At 35.6% G+C, this 18,322-nt stretch overlaps 1 protein-coding gene across 1 annotated transcript in view; it reads left to right on the plus strand.

The window, feature by feature from the left end:
• The window catches only part of LOC306883158 (uncharacterized protein), a 133,235-nt gene that overhangs the window by 95,546 nt on the left and 19,367 nt on the right, over nt 1-18,322 (plus strand). The window contains exons 3-9 of the mRNA XM_079438276.1: nt 3,116-3,160; nt 4,490-4,497; nt 5,380-5,406; nt 13,566-13,592; nt 14,226-14,252; nt 16,389-16,415; nt 17,107-17,133. Coding sequence (XP_079294402.1) covers nt 3,116-3,160; nt 4,490-4,497; nt 5,380-5,406; nt 13,566-13,592; nt 14,226-14,252; nt 16,389-16,415; nt 17,107-17,133 — 188 coding nt within the window. The remainder of the gene's footprint in view (nt 1-3,115; nt 3,161-4,489; nt 4,498-5,379; nt 5,407-13,565; nt 13,593-14,225; nt 14,253-16,388; nt 16,416-17,106; nt 17,134-18,322) is intronic.

Genomic DNA, 18,322 nt, shown 5'->3' on the forward strand with positions numbered 1-18,322 from the left:
CTTAATTTTAGCTTGTTTTACAAACTGACAGATGTGGTATGTATTTGCTGCGTTAATCAACAATATGTCAAAGATAGAGTTTAAAGGAACAGTTCACCCAAAAGTTACAATTTGCTGAAAATGTATTCACCTTCAGGTCATGCAAGATGTAGATGAGTTTGCTTCTTCATCGGAACAGATCTGGAAAAATGTAGCATTACATCACTTGCTCACCAGTGGATTCTCTGCAGAGAATGGGTGCCGTCAGAATGAGTGTCCAAACAGCTGATTAAAAAATCACAGTAATCCACACAACTCCACTCCATCATGTAACATCTTGTGAAGTGAAAAGCCACTTGTTTGGCATAAAATGGAGAAAGCAATTTTTAACATTTAAGCTGGAAGCAATGGTTTTAAGTAATAAATTGTTTCTTACAAGCACGCAGCTTTTCACTCCACAATAGTTAACTGATGGACTGGAGTGGTGTGGATTACTTGTGGATTATTGTGATGTTTTTATCAGATGTTTGGACTCTCATTCTGATGGCACCCATTCACTACAAAGGATCCATAATGTTAAATTTCTCCAAATCTGTTCAAAAACAGAAACAAACTCATCCTCCTCTTGGATGGCCTGAGAGTGAGTACATTTTCAGCAAATTTTAATTTTTGGATGAACTGTTGCTTAAAGTTGAATTGCACCTTGAACATTCCAATAACGATGCCGGATGCTCTAGATTTAGTAATGCGAACCACACCGGGGAAGTGAGACCCTGAGACCCTTTCTTGACAATCTTTCTAATAGGGGTTGAACCAGCAGGGGTTGATTAACCTAGAAAAATAACAATAATGCCAACAAGAAAAGTGTGTCTGCGACCCGAGCTCGTTAGCATCCCAGCATCCCCCTCTCCTGCCTCGCTCAGGTATGGTTTCTATTTCACAGTACCTAAAGAAGAGAGGAGGGAAAGAGGTTGATGGAAGTGATTTAGTGCCCAGGGGACAGAGAGAAGGGGGGTTAATCGGTTAACCAGAGGAACAGAGAGGAGGGGGGCCTGGCTACCGTCTGGGAGGTATGCCCTTGGTCGCTTTGTTCTGACTTACATATACACGAACAGGACGTGATGCGAGGTGCACACTTCATCACAGATATGCACACAAATTCATTGTCTGTGAACAATGGATTTTTCACCTAATCCAGATCGTTTCCATCGTTTAAACTGAAATTGTCCTGGTTTCTGCATCACACATGTAGTGCTGTTTTCACACCTTTCTACTTCGTAAATTTGGATCATATGGACTTCTGTTAGCGTGAATCTCATGAAAACAGTCACAGCATGTCCAGGTCATATTTCACCTCAAGATCAAATAAAAAATAAGAAATTATATTTAGCATAAAGAAAATAGTTACATATTTAGATAATAATTATGATATTGTTTTGTATTGTATCATTAATTTTTTTTAAAGGGGTCATGAACCGCCTCTGTTTTTTTATTTTGTACTGTTCTCTGAGGTCCACTTATAATGTAATCAAGATTTTTACATGAAAAACATCATAATTTAGAAGTAATAAGCCATTTTCTGTCCTGTTTTTACCCCCCCTCATCAGAACACTCTGTTTGAAGACGTGGCGGATTGTAGATCCAGAAGTAAACTCCCACTGCTATGATTGGCTAACAGAAGTGTATGTTTGACAGCTTACATCCTTCATAGATGGACACTGCTGTGATTTAGGTCAAAAACGCATAAGTAACTTAATACATATCAAACAATCTTTAAGAAGAGATAAAGCAATAGTGACCACATAATAAAAACAGTTACTCACCCTTGTGTTGCGACATTACAGTTGGATCCAATATAGTCGGCACAGAATCGTTTTTTAGTTTCAATTTTTTGAAAATCCTGCGTCGAATTGTGCCTTGTTTGTAAACGAATCGGCAGTAAAATGAAGTGAACAAAGGACCAAGTTCTTTCTGACGCAATCTGGATCTTCATTAAAAATAAAGTTCATTCACTCTTTTCTAACATTAGGATCAGAAGGAAGTTGTGTTTTTCCTCAACTTGGCGCTGCATAGCGTCTTATTGTCTTCAGAGCAATCTTTATTGTTTGGTTTCTGCTTAGACCTGCACGTTCGCCTCTGTCATAAACGCTACATGTGCGAATCGGTGGGCGGGGCTAAACAGGAAGTGATGTCGAAGCAATGTTGATCTAAAGCTGTGGAGGCAGTGTTTATCCACGCTATTACATCATAGAGTGGTACATTCCACAAGCTGTCATTTTGGCAGACTGGCTTCAATATAAGCTATTTTTAGACTAACAAGAAAGTTTTGAGTTCTGAAACTTACAGGATGTTTTTATACAATGACCTCTTGTATGTCAAAAGATCAAGGAAATTTTGGTTTCTCAGTTCATGACCACTAATTAAGCAGATTTAAACTCCCCTCTCCCATTGTCAGTATGTTGTTTTGGTGCGGAAAAAAATCTAATTTCCATTCCTGTAAACCAACAAAAAATACATTATTTAAACTGTGAAGTACAATTCTAAAAAAAAAACACATCATAGCATTTGTTGTACTGAATTTAATTTATGCAATTTTTATTATTTTATTAAAAATCTTTTTGTCAAGGTAAGAAGATTTTTGTTACTATATTACATTTAATGTCAGGTTTTCTGAATCAGGTTTTTTTAACATTACAGCAGGAGTCTTTAACAGGTTGTAGTTGATCTGAAACAAATCAAATATACATTAAACAAAAATACAAGATCAGTTTAACCAAAACTAAATTTAGCTAATTGCTATAATGAGAATGGTTTTTATTGTCATGAAAATAAAAGCACATTAAAATCTACTAAAATGCACAATAAATGTTATAAAGTTTTGATTTGATTGTGCTGTGTAATGTAACCCAGACATTTCATTTCAGAACTGAAATATATTTGAAATTTCATTACAACTTCAGCTCAGCATTCACACAGGATTCTACAACCATCTGATGGGAAAATAATTTGAATGAATCCGCATGTTCAGAAATCTCAGTAATGACTCATAAATGGAAGTCAAATGAATTCCAAAATCAGAAAAAAATACTATTTCATGTAAAATATTAAAGTTATTACACATCTCTCGTGACTTCAGGTCCTCCTGGGAAACGTGGACGGATGGGCAGAAGAGGCGATCCTGGTGAGTGCGATCTCTTAATATGTTCCTCATGCTTGATGTCTAGTGCTTTTCTATAAACATTGTTACTAGTGTCCCTAATTCATAATCATTAGATGTGACTGGGAGGAAGTCCTCACTGAATGTGGTTTTGAGTCACCGTAGACCCTCAGATGATTCAGAGGTATTAACTCAGACGGATGATGACTCGGCCATACAAATAAAGATGCTGATGTATTTCTAAGTGTGCTGTGTTGTAGACACACATGTTGCTCTCAAGGGCACAGATTGAGAGAGGTTTTAATGAAAAGAATGATTCAGTGTCGCATCACTTGCGGAAGAAGCCATCAGTACAGCTTGTGAAGCTTAAGAAGGTGCCCAGATGATGTCTTGCCATTACCTCAAGTATGCCGCAAGATTATCTTTGGATAATGTGTACAGTTTGTACAGCAGAACCTGTATTCACCTTCTGACCATATCCAATTCAATCTGGGTTCGCAGCGTTCCCACACAACTGGCATTTGGACAGAATGACAATTCTTTACATCTGTTTTACAAACTTGTTCCAGCCCCGCTGCCCTGGGAGAGGAACTTCAAACGTTGGCAGAGCACTTTATTTACATAGAGATAGTGGGTCGTTTTGTCACCAAGTCTGCTAGATGTGGTTCTGTTTAGCTGTGCCTGCTTGTTGTAGTTTGGGTCGTAAAGCGGGTGGGAAGAGTCGAATGTGGAGGTGGATGGAGGAGGAGGTTCTCCGTTGCACAACAGTCTGTTTGTTTCTCTAGTGTGAGGCAGAAAATACGGTTGGAAAGCTGGAAGATATTTAGCAGTCTAATCAAACGTTAGGCAGATGGTATACGTCTATGATAGTTCAATCGTTAAAAGCGCTCATTTAATTAGAACCCTCATCAATTAAAAGATTAATCTTTTTACTAAACAATTTTGATGTGGTCAATTAAACCGTAAAACACACTCTCATTATTTTTCTCTTTCAACATCTTACTCCTAAATGCTTTCCAAATGGTGAAGCCATTTCGTTCACAATGGTCAGAACTTGACTGTGCTGAGTGAATGTTATCTTTTAAACTCTTAAGAGTCTGCCAGAGTCTAGACATTAGACAGTAAATATGCCAATACGCCAACTTTCTGCCTCATAAAACCTCAACACATCTTTTAAACTTTTTTGTCTCCTCTGAGGGTCATAACACCTACCTGATGAACATTTAAAAAAAAAGGTTTTAGGTGGTTACCTTTTTGTTAAAAGAGTGGAAGTGTGATTTTGTGTTATTAACTGAAAGTTAAAAGACATTTCAATTGTTTTAAAGGTCTGTTTGTTGTTATTTTATTTTTCAGGACCCCCAGTAAGTACCCCGTCCTCACACTTCAAAATAATGACATTAGGCAGATATGGGCTCTGTATTGTGGTAAGGCTGACAAAACATCTGAAGGGTGAGTCATAAAACCTGATAAATGGCCTTCATTCATACACCCTGAATATTTGCACCAAGTTTGTCTGACTTTAAGCTTCTGAAAAATTAGCATTCTTCTGAGACTCTGAAAGCTTAACGCTTTAGGAGATCTGTGCTTCTGATATTAAAGTTCTAGAATATTCTAAACCAGCATTGAAGTTCTGGTGTCCAACAAAAGTGTAACACCGTGTAAGAACAGGTTGCAGACTGTCTGTCACCTGCTTTAGATTTAGGTTAAAACCACGCCGTCAACACCTTGTTGCAAACAGATATGTGGCTTCTAATCCATATTTTAACAGGCTGTCATGAAGATTTAACTGATCTGTTTAATGCTTGCAGATGTCAAATTATGTGACAGCTTTCAACATTTTAACAGTTTAGACTGGTTTGCTAACTTTCACGTTTAGTTTCTGGTCTTCTGTAATGCAGAGGTCCACCAGTTTATTTACTTTGAAGTCTATTGCAAGAAGAAACCCTAAAACACTTGAAGTTTTCATTTATGATCCTGCAAGGTGCTGTTAATCCAACTAATAAACAAATAATACAGAGATTTACTTTGCAGAAGTTTTAGAAAGTGCAAGTACGTTCTTCAAGTTCAGATTGGTTTATGAGAATAGTTTTACTTTTAATCACACTGAATTTACAAATATTTAGCTTTTTTTTCATGAAATTGAACAGATTCTCCTTAGATTATTTTGAGATTTGTAATTTTTTTTAATCTGCTGTAGGTCTACGTATATTTTTATTTATTATTTCAAATTTTTCTTTGCACAGGGCAAACCTGGGCGAGACGGCTATCCGGTAAATGTTCTATAAATTATCTAATTTCTTTCTTGGGTTTTAATCTCCATTTTATGGAACTCTTTTTCTAATTGCTTCTATCAATTCCATTTGACTTATTGTTGATCTCAGTCTTACTAAATACCTGTGCAGCTTCCCAGCTAACAGAGAACGTTCTCAGAACTTTGGGTAACATTCTAGCAAAGTTCTCTCAAGGTTACAGTACAAATAAACATTCTTACAGTAACATTAATAGAGCATTTGTTCCATTATCTGGTCTTTAATAATGTTCTCAAAACATTAAAACAAAAACATATACATTCATATAATATATAACATTATTTATGGAAAGTTTGTGAAATTTTCTAAAACATTTTAGTTGGATAGTCTTCTGTTTTTAAACAATTTAAACACCTTTTAATACAAGTTAATTGTTTCAGATGGTTCACGTAACATTCAAAAATAACTTTCCCATAATATTTGCAAAATGCTAAAATTGAATGTTCCCTTAAAGTTTTTCTTAACATTCACATAACTAAAAAAAAAGAAATAACAATTTCGTAACTTAACGGAAACAACAGCACAATGTTCTTGGAACATATTTTTGTTAGCTGGGTCATAATATATATATATATATATATATATATATTTAAATGGAACACGAATTACACAGCTTATGCAGTGAGAGGTGTGTTAGCAATAGTGTCTAAGGTCTGCACTAAAACATTTCAAACTGTTCTACTGCACTCTTCATCGTCGAAACCTTCATCTCTGATGAAGAATGAACTCTTTCGCTGCTATTTCTGCAACATGGCCGATAATGATGCCGAGTTTCCTGGAGAGACTGAAAGCGCTCCTGGGCTCAATTACACTGGTAATGGTGTTTCTCTGTTGAAAACGCTGTAGATTCATCTCTTTGGCTAAACATGGGTGCGGGACAGCAGGCCAGAGACACTTAGGACTCTTAGTTTATAATTTCCTGGTTTCTTGAACCCTGAAATGGAAAGTACTGGGTAAGCAGTCGGGCGTTTAGAAATGAATCGAGCTTAGACAAAACATTTGAACTGTGACATATGAGTAGAGGTACTCTGATCTGTTAAAGTACAACACATCTGATGATTGTTTTCTGATAACTGGGCGTTGATTAGAGTAGTTTGTTCGTGTTCAAATAAAAAGATATTTGTTTGGTAAACTGCAAGTCATAATTGCATCGTGTGTTTCACTTATGAAACAAGCCCCAGTCAAACAATCAATAGTCAGTTTATATATTTTTTAGTACCTCTGTTTATGTAGATACAAACATGAGATCAACTGGGGTCCAAACAGATTTCCAATTGAATTGGATCATTGTTTTGATTGTGTGATCTATTGTAGAAGTGGTCTGGTGGCCTCTAGTGGCTGTCAGTGGAACAGCGGGCAGCAGAATGATAAGCAGCAGGCTGTTCTGGAACATGTCAAGGTGAACCTGGGGTCAGATTATGGTTAGTCACAAATCGAATGAGGCTTTGTACCTTGTTTTGTCTGGATCTTAATTGTGGACCCCTTGTTTGGCTCCAAATATCAAGAGATGTTTAGTTAACAGGCCTTGCTCACCTCGCGGCGTGAAGTGTGAGTTCAATAAGAGTATATTTGTCTGGGGGTTCTGAGTAAGCCTTACTGTGCCTCTTTAGCCAATTATACTGCAGATTTATTTATTACATTACTACTTCCTGTCTCTGTACCCATTATCTCTGGTATCGTTGCAGTAAATCAGAGTGATGTTTGTACTGATATGCTGTGGCGTATCTGCTGTAAGATCAGCCTCTAGATAACGGTCTATGCCAGGCTGGGTCAGTCATGCCCAGCAAATTAGTATCAGAGGTACACTCATGGTTTTCCCAGATTTCTACGTCTGCCGGGAAAAGTCTGTGGCTAATTATAGACAGGTGTGTGTGCGTGTGTGTGTGTGTGTGTGTGTGTGTGTGTACAAGCTGCACACACTGTCACACACTGAAACAAAGAAAAGTCTGGGTCATATTTCACCCAAAAAGTTTTATTATATGTGTATATGTATTTGTATATGTATACATACAAAAATAAATTATACGTTCTCATTGCTGTAAAAAAGTAATAAAAAATATAGCTCAGACACAATTAAATATTCAATTTAATGTTCATTTAAATACAATAAATCATAAATTGACTTTATTTATTTATTGTAATGGGAATGCAATATTTGCATAAACAAATATATTCACTCATATAGTAAAATAGTATAGTAAAGTAATGAAAATCATTGTTAAAATACATAATTAAATTATATATTTGTTTTATTTATGGGAATAATAAGATAATAGATAAATAGATGTTGATATAGTGTGTGTGTGTATATATATATAATGTTGTAATGTAAGCTGGGAATTTCTTTACCTTAGATTATTCATATTTATTACAATAATGAGAATGCAGTATTCATAAACAAATTAAATTTAACTTTACCTTACATAACATTTAATCTTTAACTTATCTTTGCTCATATAGAGTAAAGGATTTAGACATATATAAAAAAACACCTTAGGCTGTGCTGGCACTTTATTTGGCATGGAGCTGAAGCTCATTGGGCTCAATAGTAGAATAATAGCTCACTATGTGTGAGTGGATCGGATTTCCTAAACTGGAGCGTGTCCATTAGCATCTGCCAAGCCTATGTAGCATCTGGAACAGAGCGACAGGTGCGTGTGTGAACTCGCCCCAAATCCACATCCTTTACGGTTTATAACGCAATCTCAAAATGCTTTCGGCCAGCAACTGTGAAACATACGCTAGTGATTTCACAACATTCACCAGCAAAAGCCATCTTATAAACAATCCCCTTTACTCCCTCACAACGTGATTGTTCTTATCCTGTAAACTGGTTTGACAGACAGTTTGTGTTAACTTACGTCATATAGCGAGGATTATTAATGACAAAAAGCAGATGATTTCAAGTAAATATAATTTACACTGTTACACAAACTCTGAGGAGTTTAGCTGATGAGCAACAGGAGCTAAACAGGAAGTGTACACATATACATTTGATGGAGTCCAGGTAGATCCAGGTTAAATCTGTTCTGTAAGTGCGCTGGGTTAATGTTACTCACATATGTGGACACAACGTGTGTGTAGAAGCTTCAGCATTGTTCTTATAAACTCAGGTGGTGCCCACATGCTGTCGGTGCTCATTTGAGGCCGTGATTTGATTAGCGGTATCGTAAACAGACTGTATTACATGCAGACGCTGCTGAGAACGGCTCTCATGAGACTGTCGTTTAGGTTCTCTCATAATTGATCCCTTTGGATTTGAGCATGTAATGGATAGGGTGACTCTTTTTTCCGAACATGTCATAGCTAAGATTACTAAACTGCCTAAAATATCCTGGTTTTGGCTTTGTTTTTCTATTGCCTTCATACTTGCTGAAGGTAATGACCGAAAAGTAGTTTGACCGATATATATAATCGACCAGTCGTGAAATGAGAGAAGGTGGGATTTACAGAGAACAGTCAAAGCAATCAAATACATAAAAAGAATGAGGACTGTAAAGAGCACATCAATAACATAACAAAGCCAAAACCTGGACATTTTAGGCAATTTACATAAGAACAATGTACTAAAAATAGAGACGTTTTTGAAAAGGTCAAAACGATTTCGTTCAACGACTAAAAAAGCTGTATTATGCATGCCAGGCCTGTAGCTGGCGATGTCATTTTTTTAAAGGAACACACACATACCTATAAACTGAACACGTAATGTGCATGACGTCACTGTTTTTACAAATTTGAGTGTTTGCATGGAGACGATAGCAGTATCGTTTTCATAAGCCTGTGTTTTGAAAGTTTGCATTTTTTCAAATCACCAAAATGCATAAAACGTTTTCTGGTTTTAGTTGAAAATGGTGTCATGTAAATGGCCATCTAGAAATCCCAGCCAGGACATGTCTCAAAAAAGAGGATGTATGGTCATCCTGCTGATAGAGGTTGCTTGTTAAGAAAGATTCAGTTGTATGAGTGCACACAGAACTATTATTTTCTTCAGAAAATGTACAAATCTATTTGACCTAAAAATGTCTAGTATACAAATTCTTGTTACGGAACATTGGAGCCAAAATACATCATATGAATATTGGCATGGTAGTGTTTCTTTTTTGAAACCCAGGAACATCTTTCTTGGCAGCCCGGTGGGAGAGAAATGAATGTCACATATCCCAAAGTATTTCCATGTACTTGAAGTATAAAGCAGTCCAATAAACGATATTCCCTTCAGAGAAGAAAGGAGAACAGAGAGACGTGGAGACTTCATAGACATTGGATCCAGATGAGGGGTCGTCTCTCTCTGCAGAGCCACACAGAGATGAGGTTGTGGTTCTTGGGTTTTTTTCATGCAGAAAAATGAAACCTGGACAACAAGGGGGGGGGGGGGGGGGGGGGGTTGCATTGTCTCTATTCGCTGTCCTCTTCATTTCCTCATATGATTGACCTAATCTCTTTTTTCAGTCAAAAAATCATTGATGAATTCATAAGCCAATTAATATCAAATTTTATTCAATTTGTGTAATCCTTGAAAAAAAACTGATGTTCGTATATTACACTGATTTCACAAATATGATAAAATATATAAAAATGAAACATGTACATAGATGAATCGTGCACAATAAGATCTATAACATACGTTTACAAAATAGACAAGGGTGAATTGTGATTTCATGCTGACTTCAGTATTTTTGACTTGTTTGTCTAAAATGTAGGTTTATGAGGTTTATGCTTCATTTTATTGCAGCAATTTGCAAATGGGATATGAAAAATGTTAAATTTAATTTAATTTGATATATATTCTCTGAAAACAAGTCTTAATGTCTGGTGCAATATTCTTCAAGTAAATCATGTTTAGGAAACGTTGCAGTGCATTTAAGGGCTTAAAACCAGATATTGGCAATGAAAGGTGGGACATTTCTACACTGTCCAACGCAAACGCAATCTCTTAAGTAGGTGAAGGCAGTCAAAACCTGCGAAAGATCCTTTTGATTAAAACATTTAAATCTTAATTTGACTCAAAGGGCCTATCGATACAATCCCTCCAGATTTCCCACGAAGCACCATTGAGCCCACCACAAAGTCCGATTTTAGCAGGAATGCTTTTGTAGGCCTGAACTCAAAGCGTTTCGATTACCCTGTGATGAATTTACGATTCAGAGTTGAAAAACTTTAACGCTGGCAAAGGGCAACAGACAAAAAAGTCATTATTTCATTTTCTCGAGGCTTTACTGGTAACCTGAATCCTCTTTCTCACTCCTTTGCACTTTGTGGTTAAATATATGTGGGAAATCTGTGCTACTTTGGAATGTTTTCCTGCTTTTCCTCATTCAGCAGTGCACACAACAAAATAAAATATCCAGGATTAATCTTCATTTAATGGTTTTATGAGAGTTTTTTCTTGGAGGATTTGTACTTTGGCCAGTCAGTAAGTTGCGGGAGAGGAATGAAAAACAGGTTTAGGGATAACGGATGGATTTTATTTTTTCATGGCTACCTTCACACTTCAGGGGGTCGTAAATTGAGTTGTGTTAGTTCATGTGTGGCATCCATATGGCCCTTCAGGTGCGAGACAGATAACAAAATTTGAAGGATACATTCTTGGATCTTAATGTGAGTGATGTTTGTCCACGAAAAAGTCAACAGTGGCTTGTTTTTTGGTCGTGTTTCTGGGATTTTTGAGGACGAAAACCTTTAATCCCCCAATAATTTTGATGGATTATTCAATTACAAATGCAAGTCTTGGGCCCTGAGGGTCAACAGATTGAGACCCAGCAACAGTGACCAGTGGGAAGACTGACCTCCTCCTCACAATGATGAACTTGAAGGGTCTCAGACCCTAAGTACTATGCTCATAAATCAGAGTTAAATGTCTTAGCCGATTCATTTATTTCTCTTGCAGGAAGTCCGCTGGCATTGACCTGTGCACATGGTGTCAGCTCAGCATGAGGAGACACTGCAGAGAGCAAGCCATGTAAACGCTCCCAGATGTATGATTAGAGCTTGTAGCACGTCCTCAAAACAAACGTCCTGTCCTTAACATACCTCTGGGAATGCATAAGAACAGGGATTGTTTATTGTTCACAATGGACTCGTACATCCTTTGTCTGTTTATTCAAAGGCAGAAGCTTAGCGTTCGTTATTTTAGCCCAGGATGTTCCCTTACTTTTGGGTACAGATACTTCATTGAAGTTTGAAGGGCATGTCACACTAGACCTTGTGTTTGCTTCATACGCACGCAAACACGTGAGCACCAATTTTTCATTTGGTGAACTCTGACCTTCAAATTCGTTTAGTTTTCTGAATGCCACTTTTTTTTATGTCTTCTCAAATAATCACATGGAGGAAGTACAATACAGTTTCTGATCAAAGCAAGTTTAAAATACAAACTTTAAAAAGAAAAGCTACTTTGAAAAAAAAAATCCTTTAAGGGAATTTCACTCATAATTTTCATATTTACAAAGAACATTAAGTAAATTTGCAAGTAGAGACACTGAAACAGTATTTTCTTGTCAAATATACTCCAATGATCTGTTTTATTTACTTGGAAAAATCATTTTTACAGTGTACATGAAGTTGTGGGGAAATGGAGAATACTCCTCTAACCCAAAATATAAAACATTTGTTTGTTTTTTATGATTCTAGATCATTGTGCTGATCAACCTCTATTTTTTAGACTTATCTGTTGCTCTGCACCAATCAGATTGAGAGGGAGAGGGAGAATTTAAATATAGTCTTCTTGGTTTTACAGATAGAGAGGATGTTGTAGTTAGTTTCAGGTTGTGCTGCACACTTATCTTACCTGTGTAGTCTCTCAATTTCTTTCTTTATTGCTACCTTTTTTCCTCCATGCGGTAAAAGCAGTAGTCCAATTTGAGTCCATTTTGACTAAAAACACAGTGGTTCTTTTAAAGTTTTTTTACACATTGTTCCCTTTTATGCTTTTATCAGGATTGTGTTTTTTTCTTTTAATTTAAATGCATTTGTTTTGACAAGTCTGAGTGACCAACACACAGGTTGCAATGAGGCTTATGTTCCTCTCTCTGTTTCCAAAACTTTGTTTATGCATTGTTTTAGGATAACATGTTCCCTCTTTTCTACCTAACACACACAAAAATAGTTCTGAAATAAACTGAAGGTGCATTTTTGACGTGGTATTGTTAAAAGGGTCCAACTAGCTTTTGGGACGACAACAACAAAAAAAAGGGCCTGAAATTGTACAGATATATGTTTTAAAGTTCAAAGGTCTCTGGCATTTTGATGACCTCCCACACTTCATTCAAAAGTATGTGATTTATCTGACACTGCTACTTTTAGAACAAGTCTTGGTGCTTCGTGACACTTTTAAATCGGGCTTTTCACCTTTGACATCAAGCCTTCTGAACAAAAATAAATCCTGTAAGGTCACCTTTTGCATGGCTGCTCAGATGAATGTTTATACTGGACACTAGAAACTAGATTGCTCTCGTTACAGTCCCACAAGATAAAAGTAATAACACCTATTTTATACTGCCAATTTGGCACATCCTATTTTTGACATCTGCACAGCTTTGAATGACCTGGTCTGACTAAAACGGATGTTAAAACATGATAAATTGACTGCTGTGAATTTTATTTGTTAAATATTGAAATGACTTCTAACAATTATTAATTAGATTTGTTTTATTTCTAGCCATATGTATAATGCACACATCTGTCCAGTATTACAAATAAAACACATGACGAAGCCCAGGCTAGACATGCCCAACTATTTTTCTAGATCATCGACTATTCTTGCATTTGAATCTTTTGAATCGGTTTTTATGAAAACCGTCTGGTGCATGAGCATACTTGATAAATATGACACCACTAATCTTGAATTTAGCCTCTGTGCTCACTGGTGGAATTGGTTTCAATAACAAGATTTTATATTATAAGTAAAAAGAAACTGGTCTGACTCCAGTCCTCTTCTTAAAAATATCATGGCCCAACATGATCATTTTCATTTCACCCTGTATTTCTCTCCAGATCTTCATCTTTTGATTTACCCCTCACACTTCCCTTCAGAGTCTATATGCACTTTCCCTTTTTATGATCGGCTGTCTGGGGGACTCCTGGGATTTATTCATCTGTTTTTCTCTTTTTCCACTGTTCAGGGTCCACTCGGTCTGGATGGCAAACCTGTGAGTATTCCCGAGTGTGTGTGTGTGTGTTTGGAAAACAGGTTCTGGATTCTTACATTACTGGACATTTAATTACTTAATCTGTCTTTCCAAGGTATAGTATATGAATTTTTGAGTGGCATTTGGCTTTCAAATGGTTTAAGTCATTTTGGATGACCCTAACTGAAGCAGCCTCAAAGTTGATGCTGCTTTCATTTGATTACATAACCGTATTGTTACTTATTTTTTATTGCTCATAAACACTAACCATTATACTCTCAGAAAAAAAGGTACAAAACTGTCACTGAGGTGGTATTCTTTCAAAAGATGTTCATACATTTTAGGTACTAATATGTACCATTTAGTGGTAAATAAGGTACAAAGATGTACCTTTTAACTTTTGTACCTTATAAAGTCCGCCATGTAAATCTCTGTTTATATTGCAAATATAAATGATGCCTCAATTGTGTGACTTTTCTAAGCTATCATTAGAACTATGATTTTTGACTTGTGGAGGTTAAAACAGTTGAAAAATGACATAGACTTACATTGAAAGAGGAACCTGAATTAGAGACCACAATATCATAGAGACGTGGCTCTCCTAAGCTCTTTTTGAATAGAAATATAATAATTGATTTGTTTTTTTTTTTGCAGGGTATTCCTGGACCCAAAGGAAGCCAGGTAAATACAATTTCAAATCTCTACTGTGCCATCTTATATAATAAATAAATAAGTGCTGCTTCATTCAGTAGGTTTATGGAAGTTAAACCCTTACACATATTTGAAAGTTGTTCATTCATACTGTGTACATAAGGAATTATGGTTTTATTTTTGCATGGCATCAGGGGGATTAAACTCTGTTTAAGTTTTCATGCCATTTATCACCTCAGACTGGGGGTCATACACCACGAAGTGTCTTTTACCTTGTATGTCTATCCGCAAATGAGATGGAAATAATGGATTACACACCAAAAGGAGAGAATTCATCATTGTTAGCTTGTGCTGTTGCAGATAGGCGGTCGTTTATGAACCCTGTCGCGCTCTTTAGCATTTGTCCAATGTAACGTAAACCACTTCTTCTGGAAAGCAGACCACCTCAAAATGCCATTCATCTGTGGCTTCCTGTGAAAGACAGTTGTTTTGTTTTGACTCGCATGAAAGAAAGTCAAATGTGGTCATACTGTAGGTCTCATTCAGGCTGAAAATGCTGTTTCTACGATGTGACTTCATGCAGTGTTAACAGTAACCGTGTTTTAAATTTTATTCCACCCAAAAATGTATTAATTAAGCTATGCATTATTTTATTTATTTATTTATTAGGATTTTGAGACAATGATACTCTCTTTTCAGATACACTGTCGTACAAAATTTGGGACCAGTAAGATTTTTAATGGTTTTTTTTAAAAGAAGTTTCTTATGCTCATCAAGACTGTATCTATTCGATCAAAAATATAGAAAACTATAATTTTGTGAAATATTATTGCAATTTAAAATGACAATTTTCTATTCTATTATATGCTCAAATACAATTTATTCCTGTGAAGCAAAGCTGAATTCTCAGCATCATTACTTCAGTATTCAGTGTCACATGATCCTTCAGAAATCATTAATCAATGTTGGAAACAGTTGTGCTGCTTAACATTTTTGGGACCTGTGATCTTTTTTTCAGGATTCTTTGATAAATAAAAAAGTTTTTTTCAAAATAGAAATTTTGTGTTACAATACACACTGCTATTCAAAAGTTTGTGGCCAGCAATTTTTTTCTTTCTTTTTTAAAAAGAAATTAATAATTTTATTCAGCAAGGATGTGTTCAATGGATAAAAGACTTAAATCGTTAGAAAATATTTCTATTTTGAATAAATTCTGTTCTTTGTAACTTTTTATTCATCAAAGAATCAAAGAAAAAAGTATGACAGGTTTCAAAAAAATATTAAGCAGCACAACACTGACAATAAATCTGCATATTAGAATGATTTCTGAAGGATCATGTGACACTGAAGACTGCAGTAATAGCTGATAAAAAGTCAGCGCTGCATCACAGAAATAAATAGTATATTAAAAATCAATATCATATATCAAATCAATAAAATAAATACAGCCTTAATTAGAATTAAAAATCTTACTGAGCCCAAACTTTTGAACATCAGTGTATATAAACTAAAACAGTTTACAGTTAAAACTGCTGTTGATTAAAACAATTAAATATGTTTTAATTGGAGTATTTCTTTACATCATTATTACAATTTCTCCTTTTTTCACCCCCTTATAGTTATTCAACATGCACTTTGCTTCACTAGCATTGCCTCTATTTTTTCAAAGCAATGTGTTTTACACATGTAGATCAGTTTAGAAGCCTTGTTAGTACAGACCAATGTCTGATATGGGTCACAGTGAGAAGGTCATGTGAACAAGCTCATAAAAATGAAAGATTTGAGCAGAAAATGTGAATTTGGCACTTGTCTTGTGGTCTGAACATTGCCATAGACTCCCTATCATTTCCACTCACATAGTTTCACTCAAACCATCTTCTTTATGCTCAGTCAGTTGTACATTCATCATATCCCCAGACTTTTGATCATGTTATTTGCAAATGACTTAAGATCAAAGATTACAGCTATATCTAGTGCAGATGTGAGGTGCTGCCTGTACTTTTATTTGTGAAAAAGAGGACATTGAGACACTCTTAGTGAATGACTTGTGGTGCACGTGGTATTTTTTTGAACTATGCTGAAATATTTTCCCTTAGACTTTTGTTATATCAATTTTTCATTTTGGACAATCTGTCTAATCATTACACCCAACTCATTTATTTCCAGGGGCTGCCAGGACCAAAAGGAGATAAGGTACATTTAGTATCTTTTTTTTTTGTCAATATTGTACGACACACACGCACACACAGGATGTTTCATTCTGTTTCCGATCTCAAGTTCCCAGCAAGCAGATGTTTTCTGATTTCTAAAACAACTCACAAATTTCATTTGCATTGGCTGTTGTCTTCAAACACATGTTTTGGAGGGGATGTAAACCGTGTCAGGCATCAAATTAGAGAAACGAGAAACTTGTGTTAAATGAAGACCGTCTTGTCTTTTCCCGATTGCAGTTAAAAATAATTTGCACAACAAAACAAAAACATGCAGCATCAGGATGCTTTTTCTCCCAGATCAGTGTTCCTCATTAATAGTGATTAGTAAACAAAGTGATTAGAGTTATGCACATTCTCTGCCCTGATTTTATTTATATGCTTTCTTATGTTACTTTAAATAGATAGTAAATAGTAAACCAGGTTAAATTATGACTGAGGCTGATTAAATGAGCTCATTTTATTAGTGGGTCAGGAAGCTGTTATATGTAAATCAGTGTTTGTCAGTGAGATTTCTTTTCCTCCTTTGGTGTGAACGGACAAATTGCTAACAACCACATAGACATTTTAGCAATCATCCACACACAGTCAAAAACCATGCAAATCCTCTTCAGAATATCAAAAAATCTAGCATTTAAGTTGCTAATTGCATTTCTTGTCTGTTTGTGTTGTAGGGTGATCAAGGAGATACTGGGCCAAGGGTCAGTACACACACATTTCTGTCACTTATAAATGTATATGCATTATTAATATTTTCCCTTACAGTCAGAGGAACAGAATGTCACATTTACCTCAGAGTAATGAGGGCGATGCCTGACTAGATATTAATCAATTTTATGAAGATAGATGGTACCTCATAAATCAGAATTGAAGGGCTGAACTGTGTGACAGAGGGCTGAATTCATTTAATAGATTCAATATTCTCTCTTGCTCATATTGTCTTCATCTTTCTTTATTATTTTTCTCACAAGTGGCAAGACACCAATGTGCAGATATATGAGATGGGCAACTAAAGTAGATATGGGAAGAAATAATTTTTTTGTTTTACTATTGTGTTTAGAGTGTGCCAGTAGCCACGCCCCAATTTTTAATTCTAAAATAATTTTGAATACACTGTAAATGTAGTATTTATTAATTTGAATAAGCAATAAGCAATTTGATGTACCCTTTGTTCAAAAATATATGGTATTTATTTAAAATATACACATTTTATATATTTATTATTATTTATGAAAAAATAAAAGGATTTATTTTTATATTTATATTTATTATTTTGCAATTCAATATAATATATTTCAACATGAAATTATATATAAATGATTTGAACAGTGCTCTGGATAGTGCTTCTTTTTTTTCAAAAGAAACAAACAGCAATTCTGATTTGAATCTATTTTGATTCACTAAAGAGTATGCTGTGTGTGAATCTGTGTATATGTGTGAGATAGCATGCTTCAGAGCTCAAAAACAATGAAAAATGTCTCCAGGCCTTAACTAAATCTTAACAAACCTCCCTGTGGGGAAGCACTGAAAAGGAAAAATACAGAGTAAATAATGTCTTTATTCTCTTCTAAAAATGCTACAAGTTTTATTTTAGGGTTGGGGTTAGTCTGCAGTAAACATAATTAGCGTAATTTATATAGCGTAAGAACAATAGAAGTCTATGGGAAGCTTAGTTAGCTGAGTGTGTGTGTAGTGCTGAGTAAAGCAGCAGTGTAGGAAACCTCAATTATCCCTCAGGTCACCACATCCCTGCTAACTCAACCCTCATGCTCACGCTGGCATCAACGTGCTGTGTCACTCACTTTCTCTCTGATTTGTCCTTTGTTTCTTTCTTTTTTGCAAGGCTCTAACTTTCTTTGCCAATGTAATGTCACCACTTTGGCAAAGTTT

The sequence above is a fragment of the Barbus barbus genome (genome assembly GCF_936440315.1).
Source record: "Barbus barbus genome assembly, chromosome: 17".
Taxonomy (NCBI): domain Eukaryota; kingdom Metazoa; phylum Chordata; class Actinopteri; order Cypriniformes; family Cyprinidae; genus Barbus; species Barbus barbus.